Source organism: Colius striatus, chromosome 1, assembly GCF_028858725.1.
Source record: "Colius striatus isolate bColStr4 chromosome 1, bColStr4.1.hap1, whole genome shotgun sequence".
NCBI lineage: Eukaryota > Metazoa > Chordata > Aves > Coliiformes > Coliidae > Colius > Colius striatus.
In genome coordinates this window covers 199436696-199449177 of record NC_084759.1, presented here as the reverse complement: position 1 = coordinate 199449177, position 12482 = coordinate 199436696, and the positions used below count along the sequence as shown (strand labels likewise).

General features: G+C 45.5%; 1 protein-coding gene across 1 annotated transcript; it reads left to right on the top strand.

The window, feature by feature from the left end:
• Window positions 1-754: 754 nt before the first annotated feature.
• Window positions 755-12431, top strand: SUV39H2 (SUV39H2 histone lysine methyltransferase). Its single transcript, XM_062019849.1, has 6 exons — window positions 755-816; window positions 1956-2101; window positions 3049-3720; window positions 5425-5571; window positions 7437-7566; window positions 9300-12431. Exons 1-6 carry the CDS (start codon window positions 798-800, stop codon window positions 9407-9409), a joined length of 1224 nt encoding a protein of 407 aa, XP_061875833.1. The 5' UTR covers window positions 755-797; the 3' UTR covers window positions 9410-12431.
• Window positions 12432-12482: the final 51 nt, after the last annotated feature.

The window sequence follows — 12482 nt, the reverse complement described above, 5'->3', positions numbered from 1 at the left end:
CAGGAGGTTGGGACATCCTTTTTCTCTATTGTAGCTAGCAATAGGACAAGGGGTAATGGGAATGAAGCTGGAACACACTAAGTTCCATTTAAACTTAAGAAAAAAGTATTTCACTGTTCAGGTGAGGGAGCCCTGGCACAGGCTGCCCAGGGAGGGTCATAGGCTCCTTCCTTGGAGGTCTTCAAAACCTGCCTGGACACCTTCCTCTGCAACGTTATCTAGGTGGGAATTTCTGCAGGGGGGTTGGACTAGATGACCTCTAAAAGTTCTTTCCAACCCCTACCATTCTATGAGAACCAGGGCCTGCGATGCTGAGGCTGCTTTCAGCTATAAAGATAAGAGAGATTTTCGCACTACCGAGTGGCCAGAGATGTTGAAGAGGTGGAACGTCCTCACAGTTCCAGTCGGTGGGGTTTATGGGACTTGGGGCTAACTTGAAAGCTTATTAGCAGTAAGACACCCCTTCAGGGAAGTGCGTGTAGTGGGAGCGTAGCTCTTTAACAGGTGTCTGTGCCCCTCTTGTGGCTCCGGCTTTCGGCCCTGGCTGGCGGAGCGCGCTCTTCACGGTGGCAGCACAGCACACAGCGCGCAGGCCGTAAGCGTGGTCCCGCCGCTCCCGGCGCCGTTCCCGCCACAGCCCCCGCTTCCCGCTTCCCGCTTCCCGCCGCCGCGCGCCCGCCGCCAATCGCCCGCCGCCGCGCTCTCGCGCCGCCCGCTTCCGGAGCGGGGCGGGGCGGGGCCGCGCGCGCCTCCACCCGCGGCGGGCGCCTGGGGCCGCGCGCGCGGCCTCCCTCAAGATGGAGGGCTGGCGAGGAGGTGAGGTAGCGGCGGCCGCCCGGGCTGCGGGCGAAGCCGCCCCGCCGCGCTCCGCTCCCGCTTCCCCTCCCTTCTGCCTTGCGCCGGGTGGGCCGAGAGGGAGGGCGCGGGGAGGCCTCCCGTTCGCTGCCTCGCACAGCTCCGCTCAGACCGTTGCCGCTCCTCCCGTGCCGCTAGCAGCCAGCCGGCGGCGGCGGGGCGCGCTGGGGACGCTGCCTGCTTCTTTGGGGGGGCTCCGCCTGCCGCCTGGCAGAGGCTGTGGGGGTGAGGGCGGGAAGGCGCCTGAGGGACGTGTGGAGGTTGGGGGGGTTGTTGGAGAGAGAGGGGCCCGCGGCCACCGCGGGAGAGGCGGCCGCCGCGTCCTCCCCGCCTGCCGAAACTCGTGGCGGTGTGCCCCGGAGGTGAATTCCTCCGGGGGCGGCCCTTTCCTGCCGGGGGCTGACAGGCGGGCTATGGGGGAGCCGCGCGCTGCCGGCGGGCGCTGAGGCGCGAGGGCCCCGCGGCCGGCGCATGGGTGAGGGAGGAACGGCCCTGGCGCAGCGCGACGCGCCGAGCCCGGCTCTGAACCTCGTCCCGCCCACCCTTCCCCACACCGGCCGTGTTCCCGGGCCGGAGCAGGGAGCTGGCGCTCTTTCCGTGCCGCCGAGTGCCGCGTCCCTTTAAATGCACCTCGCTGACAAGGCACCCGCGATCCTTCTGGAAGAGCGCGGAGGATCTTTCCTGGTTCCAGTCACCGTGGTTGCATCACAGGTGCTCGATTCCAGTTGACTAACTACAGATATTTGGCGGTCATATGAAAGAACGGAGATCTCATTGCTGTAGTTCAGTTACGGGGTTCCGTGATCGCGGCGGTGCTATTTGGTTCTTAGTGCAGCTTTCATCTGCAGAAGTCTCTGCCGTCCAGAATATTTGTTGTTGTTTATAAATGTACATCCTGTACAGAATAAAGGTGCAGGGAATCATTGACGTGTTTCACTTTGCCCATTAGAGAAGCGTTGAGTTTGTGAGACGCTGAAGTTGTAGGAGAAACTTGGCTGCTGTCACAAATGATGCTAATGTGGGGACTCTGGGATAAGGCGAAATTATTTCAATTTAGCTGAGACATTAAATAGGATTCTTTACCAATTTTCTTATTGTAGCCTGGTATGTGCCATGTCTAGCTTCACTTGAGACCCTCCAAGAATTATGTAGGAAGGAAAATCTCAGATGTAAATCCCTTGGAATCACCAACAGGAGTCTAAAGAGTTATGAGGTGGAATATTTGTGTGACTACAAGGTAGAAGAGGTAAGAGAAACACAGACCAATTTGATCACTCTTTCAGCTGAAGTTTGTAAGCGAGCCAGAGGTAGTTTTGCTCATAATACAAAATTGCAGGCCATGAGGATGAAGCTGTTGCTGGCGTTGAATGAAATATCTTTTCAACTTTGAACTGTAAACAAAAAGAAACTGTTGCATTCAGTAAGTTGAAGGAAGGCCTTTCCCTGAAACCACAGAGATGTTAGCATGTAAATTGTTTCACTTTTGCCTATCTAGATGTTAAGCAAAGTGCTGATGTCTTGGTAGCTTGGTGTGTGTTATGATGCTTCTCCTTTTATTTGCAGGTAACAGTCTATGTTTTTCCTTTTGACTGTTGTAGTCTGACGGGTCAGGGCCACGTGCTGCAACTGGATTCCTATGGCTCGGTCATGCCACTGAAATTCAGTCTCAGGATTTGGCCTTGTTACAGTTATTTGGCCTTCTTAAAATAAGTACCAAATGTATGCTTCTGGATTATGAACACAATATTTTGGGGTTTGAGTGGATCGACTTTGGGAGGATGGTTGGTGTTACAAATAGTGGGTTTTGGAGACTTTTTTTTGCTAAGTTTAGAATTGCTCTTTTTTTGTTCTGTGTGTGATACGATTACATTCTGCTTGTGCATGCAAGTTGTGCAACTAGTTAGCATGACTTACAGCCTTAACTAGCCTCCTCCAGGCATACCTTTAGCAGTCAGACTTCATCCCAGCCGTTTATCTCTTTTCCCCTAGAGATGTTGTAAAGTGTGCAAAGTTGTGCCATGACTTAATTTTTCAAACAGAAAACATGATTTTTCTCTTTCTCAGTTCTAATTGTTACGGGGACATCAAGACCTTCTGCTGTTTCTTCACTCCAGAGTTCTTTTGTGTTTGTGCACTCTGTGATTTCAGCAAAATGTAATGTGGCTCAATCTGTATCTGTTTCTGTATTTCAAGGGCACAGAATACTATCTTGTGAAATGGAAAGGATGGCCAGAGTCTTCAAATACTTGGGAACCTCAGAAAAATCTGAAATGCCCATTGCTTATTCAAAACTTCCTTAGCGACAAGAACGAATACTTGTCTCGTGTGAGAGATGGCAAAGCACTGAAAGTGAGAAACCACGTTAAAGCTTTGAAACCCGCGGTTGCAGATTACATTGTGAAAAAGGCTAAGCAAAGGATAGCTCTGCAGAGGTGGAAAGAAGAACTCAACAGGAAAAAGAATCATAAAGCAATGATTCTGGTAGAAAACACTGTGGATCTTGAAGGCCCTCCTTTAGACTTCTACTACATTAATGAGTATAAACCAGCTCCAGGGATCAATGTCATCAATGGAATAACAACTGGCTGTGAATGCACTGACTGCCCTGCTGAAAAGTGCTGTCCAAAGGAGGCTGGATTTGTTTTGGCTTACAATAAACGAAAGAAGTTGAAAATCCAGCCTGGCTTGCCCATTTATGAATGCAATTCATTTTGTAGGTGTGGACCTGACTGCCCTAATAGGATAGTACAGAAAGGTACACCGTATTCTCTTTGCATCTTCAGAACTAATAATGGCCGTGGCTGGGGAGTAAAAACCCTCCAGAAAATCAAAACCAACAGTTTTGTGATGGAGTATGTTGGAGAGGTGAGTAATTTTTTTCATATAGACTAATTACTTCAGGTAAAGGACATGTTGTGGAAAATCGTGGTGAGCTTTCAGTTTTAACGCTTCCTGACTTCTACTGTGTTATAGCTAAGTCTGCTTTTGAGTGGAGAAATGCAATAAATACACATTCAAGGTGACAGCAAAATTACATTGTCTACAACGTTCCTCCATTCAAAAGCAATTACAAAAGGTTGGCTGTAAATAGGAGATTTATTCCATATGTCACTGAAGAGTTATTTTAGATACATACCCTAGCAGTGTTTTGAAAGGCAAGTCCCTTTTTTTATGGCAGTCATGTTCTTCATTCTTGGCTGATCACCTTTATGATTTTAGTTTTTGCTGTTGTCCAGGCACAGTTGTTGGCAAGCCACCTTCCCAGGCTCTCACTCCCTTTTCTCATTTCTCTGAACTTTCAAGGTAGCATTGCTGTTAAGAGTAATAAGACTTGTAGTATGGAAATTTACTCAACAGAATTTTCATGTAAAATACAGACCTTTTGTTACTCCAGAAGCTTTGTACTGCCCTGTGTTTATCTGCTTTGGCCTCTACTCTGCTTCAGGGATCTTCTCATTAGGAGCTCTTGACAGCCTCTGTGATCAAGTCTATTTCACTTCTGCCATAAATCTGCCTTACTACTAAGTTGACTCACAATAATTCCTTCTGGCCCATTGTACAAATGTTTATGATCTTACTTGTATTTTCTCCATGCACTCTGCCCTAAGTCTTCTAACTTCTCCTATTCATACCTTTCTTTTAAACATACTAGAAGTCAATCATTCAAAGTGTTAATGTTGAGGAGTTAATGGAGGAAGATGGTCATGTAATTGTGTTGCTTAAAGGAAAATGTATGTGTTTATCCTTTCACCTGAATCTACTTACTCTCTATTGCTGAAAAAAGTTCTCAAATATGATCCCTCAGAAAGATTTTAGAGGGGTTTTTATTATCTATCTTGCTGCCAAATCATGATTTCTTTGCTGAGTCTGCACAACAGAATACAGTGTAACAGGCTGCAGATGAAGTTAATCTGTTGCTTCTGTCAAAAGTGGCTGCACTGTCTTTGCGGGGAGGTTTCTGGATTTGTACCTTGTGCTAGTGTGTGCTGATTGCATAGATCCAGCTTTGTGAAGTTATGTCTAAGTTATCATGAATAGGAGCTTTCATTGCAGTTGAATGTGGCAGGAAGAGATGCTTCTAGGGAGGGAGGAGATAAATCCTGGGCTATAAAGACTGATACCTCTTGATCTTCATGTCTGCAAAGGGAGAAAGTTGAAACTTGATTTTATGTGAAGTAAACAAGGCTATCTGTGTCTAATGACAAATTGTGTGTCTAGAAACTTCAAGTAGAAACAGTTGATTGAATCTGTCATCATCAAAACTCAGTAGAAAATGCCGATTCTTTTTTTGCTGAGTCAAAGTGGTACTGTGCATCAGCTGGAGATAAATTGCATCCAGAGATGTGTTACTAACACTTCCTCAGTTACTAACTAATTAGCTTAGCTCTATGCATGTATGCTCCATTCATTAGAGATGGCATGCTATTTCAACATTAAAAAGCAAATGTGGTATTTTTTTACCAAGTGAAAGGTTTTTCCTAACTTGCTTGTCATTTTTGTTTTAGTTTAACAATAGTTAATAATAAGATGCGGGTTTCTTTTTTGCTGTCTTTTGGTTTTTTTCATTAGGTGATTACAAGCGAGGAAGCAGAGAGACGAGGCCAGCTCTATGACAACCAGGGAAATACGTACCTGTTTGATTTGGACTATGATTCAGATGAATTTACAGTGGATGCAGCTCGATATGGAAATGTGTCCCACTTTGTGAATCACAGCGTAAGACTTTTGCGTACTAAGAATTCAGAGAATTCTCCTAATTGTGCTAGAAGTAGCTTCTCCTACTCTGAACACTTTTTTTACCATGCTCATAGTCTTTCTGGAGTGGTAGTTTTGTTTCACGCCAGCACAGTCCAGTTGGTCAGATGACACAATGAGTAGTTCACCTTACTCAGAGTAAGGCCACACTATGAAGCATCCTGGGATGCATCAAGAAGAGTGTTGCCAGCAGGTCAAGGGAGGTTCTGTTCCTCTCTCCTTTGCCTCATCTGGAGTCCTGTGTCCATTTCTGGGCTCCTCAGCTCAAGAGGGACAGGGAACTGCTGGAGAGAGTCCAGTGCAGGGCCACCAAGATGATCAGGGGAATGGAACATCTTTCATATGAGGAAAGGCTGCGGGAACTGGGGCTGTTTAGTCTGGAGGAGACTGAGGGGAGATCTTATTAATATGTTTACAAATATCTAAAGGGTAGGTGTCAGGAGGTTGGGGCAGCACCTTTTTCTATAGTATCTAGCAACAGGACAAGGGGTAATGGGATGAAGCTGGAACACAAAAAGTTCCACTTAAACGTAAGAAAAAACTTTCACTGTGAGGGTGACAGAGCAGTGGAACAGGCTGCCCAGGGAGGGTGTGGAGTCTTCTTTCCTGGAGGTCCTCAAGACCCACCTGGACATGTTCCTATGTGACCTGATCTAGGTGAACCTGCTTCTGCAGGGGGGTTGGACTAGATAATCTCTAAAGGTTCCTTCCAACTCTTACCATTCTATGAAAATCTGGGAATGCCATGCTGCCTGAAGTGGGCATCTGCTCCTAGACAACCAACATACTGTTGGTTTGGTTTTTTCTAAGTAACTGAAAGACCTGAAACTTGAGAAGTACTTAATAAAATCAACAGAGAGTCCAAGACAATAGGAATTGATGTGTTGTTTGGTAGCAGGGCAGGATGGGAGGTTGTGCCAAATTTAATCCCTCAAACATGAGCAGAGGAAAGCATGAAAATCCTTGTGCCTTCTTTACTGTTTCTCCCTGTAGATACCCATTTCTTTCCTAAACCTAAATTTGCCAGAAAATTCAAATGTACATTTTAAACAGGAAATTTTGTAGTGTTTTATTTCCTGTTCAACCTAAAGTTGTACCTAAAGCAAAAAGTCTGAACTGCATTTGCAAAGACTCCCCAGTGAAAAATTACTATTGTGAGGTATACAGTCAGTGTTCTGCAATAGAGTAAAGTCATGTCTTTGGATTTGGGAGATGGTGGTGGTTGTATTTCATGTGGGCTTGCCAGGGAGAAAGAGGAACAAGTTTTAGGTACAGCCAGTTGCTCTTTGCTTTCAGCAATGAAATATTCTCACTCTTGATGTAAAGTTAAATGTCTGGCTTCACTTCTGTTTCTTTAATGTGGGACATTAACAAAAAAAGTATGCAGAGGTTTAACAAACTGTGCTTAAACCTTATGACACATTGGTGAATGTGGGGCTTGAAAAACTGGGTCTTTTTTTCTTTCAACTTAATTCTGTTTCTGGGTTTTCTAAGTAAATGCAGGGCTCTTTAATGGCTCTGTCCTCTTTATTGTTGTCATCTCTGTACCCTAATATGTACCCTAAAGGTACCCTAATATGCTGATACATGTTAGTGTAGTCTCCCTGCTGCATAAGGGTTGCCTTTGGAAAGGACTCTGAGCTGTGAGTGTTCCTCTTTAATGCTATTTCAAGAACAGAATTTGTTGATTGCAGAAGATAACTGCATTTCAGACTTCTGTCACTGAGAGAAGGAGCAGTTCTTGTTTTCTGTGGCCTTGATTTACTTCAGGGGAACTTTGTGTGCATTTTTCTTAACAGAGACTTTGTTCTTTTTTTGCCTTTCAGTGTGATCCAAATCTTCAAGTCTTCAATGTGTTTATTGATAACCTCGACTTGCGTCTTCCTCGAATAGCACTGTTTTCTACACGAACCATCAAGGCTGGAGAAGAGCTAACCTTTGACTATCAGATGAAAGGTCTGCAGATTTTAAGGCTGTTCTTGGGGGAGGTTTGGGGCACTGGTGGGTTTTGTTGCAGCCTGGCTGCTGTCAGCATTTCAGGGCATTGCATCTCACTGCTGCAGCTCTGTGGTTTTGCACCCAGAAGCTTTTGCATGTGCCTCTGGAGCATTACCTCCTTCAGCACTCTGAGCTTGCAGCAAGGAGTTGTGGTTGCAACATCTGGCAAGGCAAATGATTTTGAAGATTTAGCACAGGAATGCTCAAAAGAATGGTCAGGATACCATTTAAAAAAAAAGCTTTCCTCTATTCAAAGGCATTTACCTGGCTTTTCAGGTATACTGCTTTCCAGGGGATCTGCTAGTGATGAGGACACTTGTGGCAGCTGAGCATTGTTAAGGTACCATAGGTTTGTCTGTGGTCCATAGGCCTCAGTTGTGGTCTTATGGTACAGATGTTGAGGATGGAAGGACAAGGTGGGCTGTGCTCCCAGCTAGTTGCAGAATCACAGAATCATTACAGTTGGAAAAGACCTTTAAGACCATCAAGTCCAACCACTCACCTCACACTGCTAGCCCAACACTGAACTAAACCATATCCCTCAGCACCTCACCTACGTGTCTTTTATCTCTAGGGATGGTGACTCCACCGCCTCCCTGGGTGGCCCATTCCAATGCTTAACAACTCTCTTGGTGAAAATGTTCATCCTAGTGTCCAATCTAAACCTTCCCTGGCACAACTTGAGCCCATGTCCTTGTGTCCTGTCAATGATTCATTACTGGTAGAAATCAACCCCCACCTCACTACAGCTCCCCTTCAGGAAGTTGTAGAGAGTGATCGTGACCCACCTGGACATGTTCCTATGTGACCTGATCTAGATGAACCTGCTTCTGCAGGGGGATTGGACTAGATGATCTCTAAAGGTCCCTTCCAACCCTTACCATTCTGTGATTCTGTGATCATGTCTCCCCTCAGCCTTCTCCAGACTAAACACCCCCAGCTCTCTCAGCTGCTCCTCATCAGACTTGTGCTCCAGACCCTTCCCCAGCTCCAGTGTCTGTCCCTGGACACACTCCAACACCTCAGTATCCTTGTAGTGAGGGGCCCAATACTGACCAGGGCACTCAAGGTGCAGCCTCACCAGTGCTGAGTACAAGGAGACAATCACTTCCTTGGCCCTGCTGGTCACATTTTCTGATACAGGCCACAATGTCACTGGCTTGCTTGGCCAGCTGGGCACACTACTGGCTCATCTTCAGGCAGCTGTCAGTTAACACCCCAGGTCCTTTTCTGCCAGACAGCTTTCCAGCCCCTCTGTCCCAGCCTGTATTATTGCCTGGAGTTGTTGTGACCCAAGTGCAAGACCTGACATTTGGCCATGTTGAACCTCATACCATTGGCCTCAGCCTATTGCTCCAGCCTGTCCAGGTCCCTCTGAAGAGCCTTCCTGCCCTCAAGCAGGTCTGCACACTCACCCAGCTTGGTGTCATCTGCGAATTTACTGAGGGTACACTCAGTCTCCTCATCGAGGTCAGAGTGGACACAGACCTGAGGGAACAAGGCTCGAGTTGGTTGAGCATTTGAGTTCTGACATCTGTGCTATGTGCTGCCTGAGCAAGGTGGGCATCAGTAGTTGGAGCATGGCTTCACACGCAATTCTTTCAAGAACTGGAGTAGTAGATGACTTATTGAATGCCCAGTGTGGTTTCAAGCTGTCTTTAGAACTTCCTTGTGTTTATGTCTTGTCACAGGTTCGATAGATCTGACTTCAGACTCTGCCGACGGTCTTAGCCCATCAAAAAAAAGGATCAGAACAGTGTGTAAATGTGGAGCCGTGTGCTGCAGAGGTTATCTCAACTGAGCTCCAGGATCCAAAGTCACAAATACTCTGTTCTTTTTCCAGTGTGTTTTAAAGAAGACTCTTCTTTCACACACCTACTCGAGTATTCTGACATCTAATGTAAATAACCGCAGTGAAAACGAGGCATCGTGGTCGTAATCGAAATGGCCAAAGAAAGAGACGTTATGTTTCAGGCAAATACAGAACCAATAACGGGGATTAAAACCTGATTTCTCTAGACTGTTATTTAGGAAGCAGTAAAATGTATGCAAAGAAAATGTGTCTTGATTGGAATATTCAAGTGTGAGCTTACAGGCATAGGCCTGCTAGGAGCTGCTTTCAGTGAGATGAAGTGATGGTTCATGTTTTCTATACCTTGAAAAGACTGGTGGCAATTTGACTCCAAAATCACGGCTGATGGGTCTTTTGCTTTTTTATTGTATCAAGAAAAGCTTCAAGAGATTAGCAATAACATTTATGGCACTGGGAGGGAGGCAAGGATTAAGGACAGCTGTTGGACTCCTGTCTAAATGAAGGTTCAGAGGAACGCGAATTGTAAAACGCCCATTGAGCTCCATGCGAGTGTGGTAATTGGTTGTGGCAGATTCCAGGCCTCAGGTCAAGGTCTCTGTTAGCTGACATTATGTTACTTAAAAGTTTTGCATATATAAATGTTTCAGTTGTTACTTTCTGACGTTTAGGTAGGGTGCTGTAGGAGGGCTGCAGAGAATTTGTAAATACTGGACAATTGGTAGCAACATGCACCATTTTTTTTCATGGCAGAAACTTGGCAGTTGTTGCTGAAACAAATTACTGACCACAGTTTGGAAGCAATAACAAGAGAACAGAGAGAGAGAGCAGCCTGTTGTCTAACAGAGCTGATACATCAGAGAGATGTGCTTAGTTACCTGCTAGCTGCAAAAATACTGTGGGATTTGATTTGTATCCACGATTGGTTTTGGTTGAGTTTTTCCATAACTGTGACCTTTTTTTTTTACCTAATGACAGACTTTAAAGATACTAGGCCTGTTTTTTCTCGTTGCAAAAATGTTAACTTCAGTGAAGTTAGACTAGCAGGGAGTTTACCCATTTGATGTAGACATTTGTAAGATGTTCTTGAATGTAAAGGCTGAGAAATTTACTGTTCTTCAGCTGCTTGAGTCGTCTTTGTTGGGATGTTCTTTTGTTTTCCTGATCATCTTAAAGTTGTCTCAGTCTACTCATAATATCTGCCAAGTTTTGCTTGGCTTCAAAACCACCGAAGGGCAGTTTGAGGTAGGTTATGAGTGGAGTTACAGCCACGCTCCAGGGCTGATCTAAGTGCTTTATTCTTATGGATTAGAAAACTTGTGTAAAACATGCATATTGCTTACAAAGGGTGTAAATGTCAGTAAGGTGAGGCAGGATAAGGTCGCTCCATCAGCGGGTGCTGTGTGGACGGATGCTGGCTATGTGTCATAGGTCAGCCAGTCACCTTTATAAGGTGCACAGCTGTTGGCTCAGGTGAACAAAGTTGAGTACCCAGCGTATAACCCTATACTGAATTTGTCAGAAAATGCCTTAAGTTTCACGTCAATTACCAGCACTCCAAGCAGAGTGCTTCAAAGGGTAATACAGGTTGGTTGTTCAGTAAGAAGCACAGTTGCATTTGCACTGCAGATCCAGTTCTTTGGCAGAAAGTAAAGTTTTGTATGCCGCTGGCCAAAGTCAGTTTCCCAGTTAGGGTGAAGAGGGTGGGCCGTGGAAAGCACAGTGTGAATTTTGTAATTTCTGATATGAAGAGATAGGCATTGAAATAGAGACTTTATGTTGTTTAATGGGTAGGACAAAGTTTGCTTAGATTTCGAAGTATTTGACATCACCAGGCTCACCTGCATCCATGCTCTGGGGTAAATGCTGAATCTGGTCAGTTTTTCTCACAGCATATCTCCAATGAGTATTTTATATATATATATAAATTTGAAGTGGAATGTGGAGCTTTAATGTTCACCGACTCCAGATGATTACATCCTTTGGAGTCACTAGTGCTTTCTCTTGCATGTAGCCCGATTTGGTGCTGCATCCCACATGGATGGGCCCTGCAGTCTCCAGCTCCTCCACCCATTGCAGCCTTCCCTGCTAGCACAGGATGGCTGCTGCAAGAAATGGGGTCCTTGCCAAAGGACCTCCCTGGCCTCTCCCATGCATGGCCACACAGGGCTGGTTCCATGCTCTTCTTGTCTGTGTCCTTGCCCCCTTCAATTTAAATACCACAAGTAAATGCATTTTAAAAGACAAAAGTCGCAGTAGTAGTACTTGAGTTCACTGTCTGCCCCTTACCCTGAGGCAGCGTGTTCCCAGTAGCACTGGAAACACACTGGTGGTCTTTCAAGACCTGTATTACCTCTTGTGTGCCAAGTAAAGGAGCGTGAAGTGAGGTTTTGGGAGCTAAGGGCATTAGGTATTTCTCTGAAGCAAGCCCATGGATCCAGTTTGTGTCTCGGAGCCTTGAGCAGTATTTGCCACGTCCATCTTCGCGGTGCGTTTGGGTTGCAGTCAGTCCGTTTGCCTCACAGGAGGGACACTGCGTCACTTTTAAAACTCCTTTTGCTGGTTTTATGAGTTTGGGAGGGAAAACTGCCAAATTGGAAAAGGAGGAAAAACCCTCCTATTTTCAGTTTCTAAAGGAGCCTAAAGCAGCCTGGCTTCTGCCTTTCTTTTGCATTGCGGTCTGGGAGCATCGTCACAGCCAGTTCAGGCGGGCACGTGCACCTCCCAGGGACTGGTAACCCTTGATCTATCCTTGAGCTGTTCTTTTCTGTTGGGTTTAATCTTTTTTTTTCTTAGCAAAACTAAAGCTGCAGGATCACCTGTAAGAAAAGCTATTGACTATTTAATCTCAACATTAAGTCAATCTTTGGGTTATTTCTAATGTATGTTTTAGGACTGTGTACATTAGAATATGCAGTTTGTAAGCTCAGGAACATTTTCTTTTCATAATGTGTGATCTCTAGTATTGCTATCTTCCTATAGTTTTTGATAAAATAAATTAAATTTAGTTTTTCTCTTGTTGGTCTCATTCTTAAGGAAAAAAGTAATCATAGCCTGTCAAAAT

What these genes read in the sequence shown, in the direction of transcription:
- SUV39H2 (XM_062019849.1), top strand. An exon ending in GTGACTACAAGGTAGAAGAG is followed by an intron (nt 2,102 to 3,048) that starts GTAAGAGAAACA and finishes CTGTATTTCAAG; the next exon opens with GGCACAGAATACTATCTTGT. An exon ending in TGATGGAGTATGTTGGAGAG is followed by an intron (nt 3,721 to 5,424) that starts GTGAGTAATTTT and finishes TTTTTTCATTAG; the next exon opens with GTGATTACAAGCGAGGAAGC.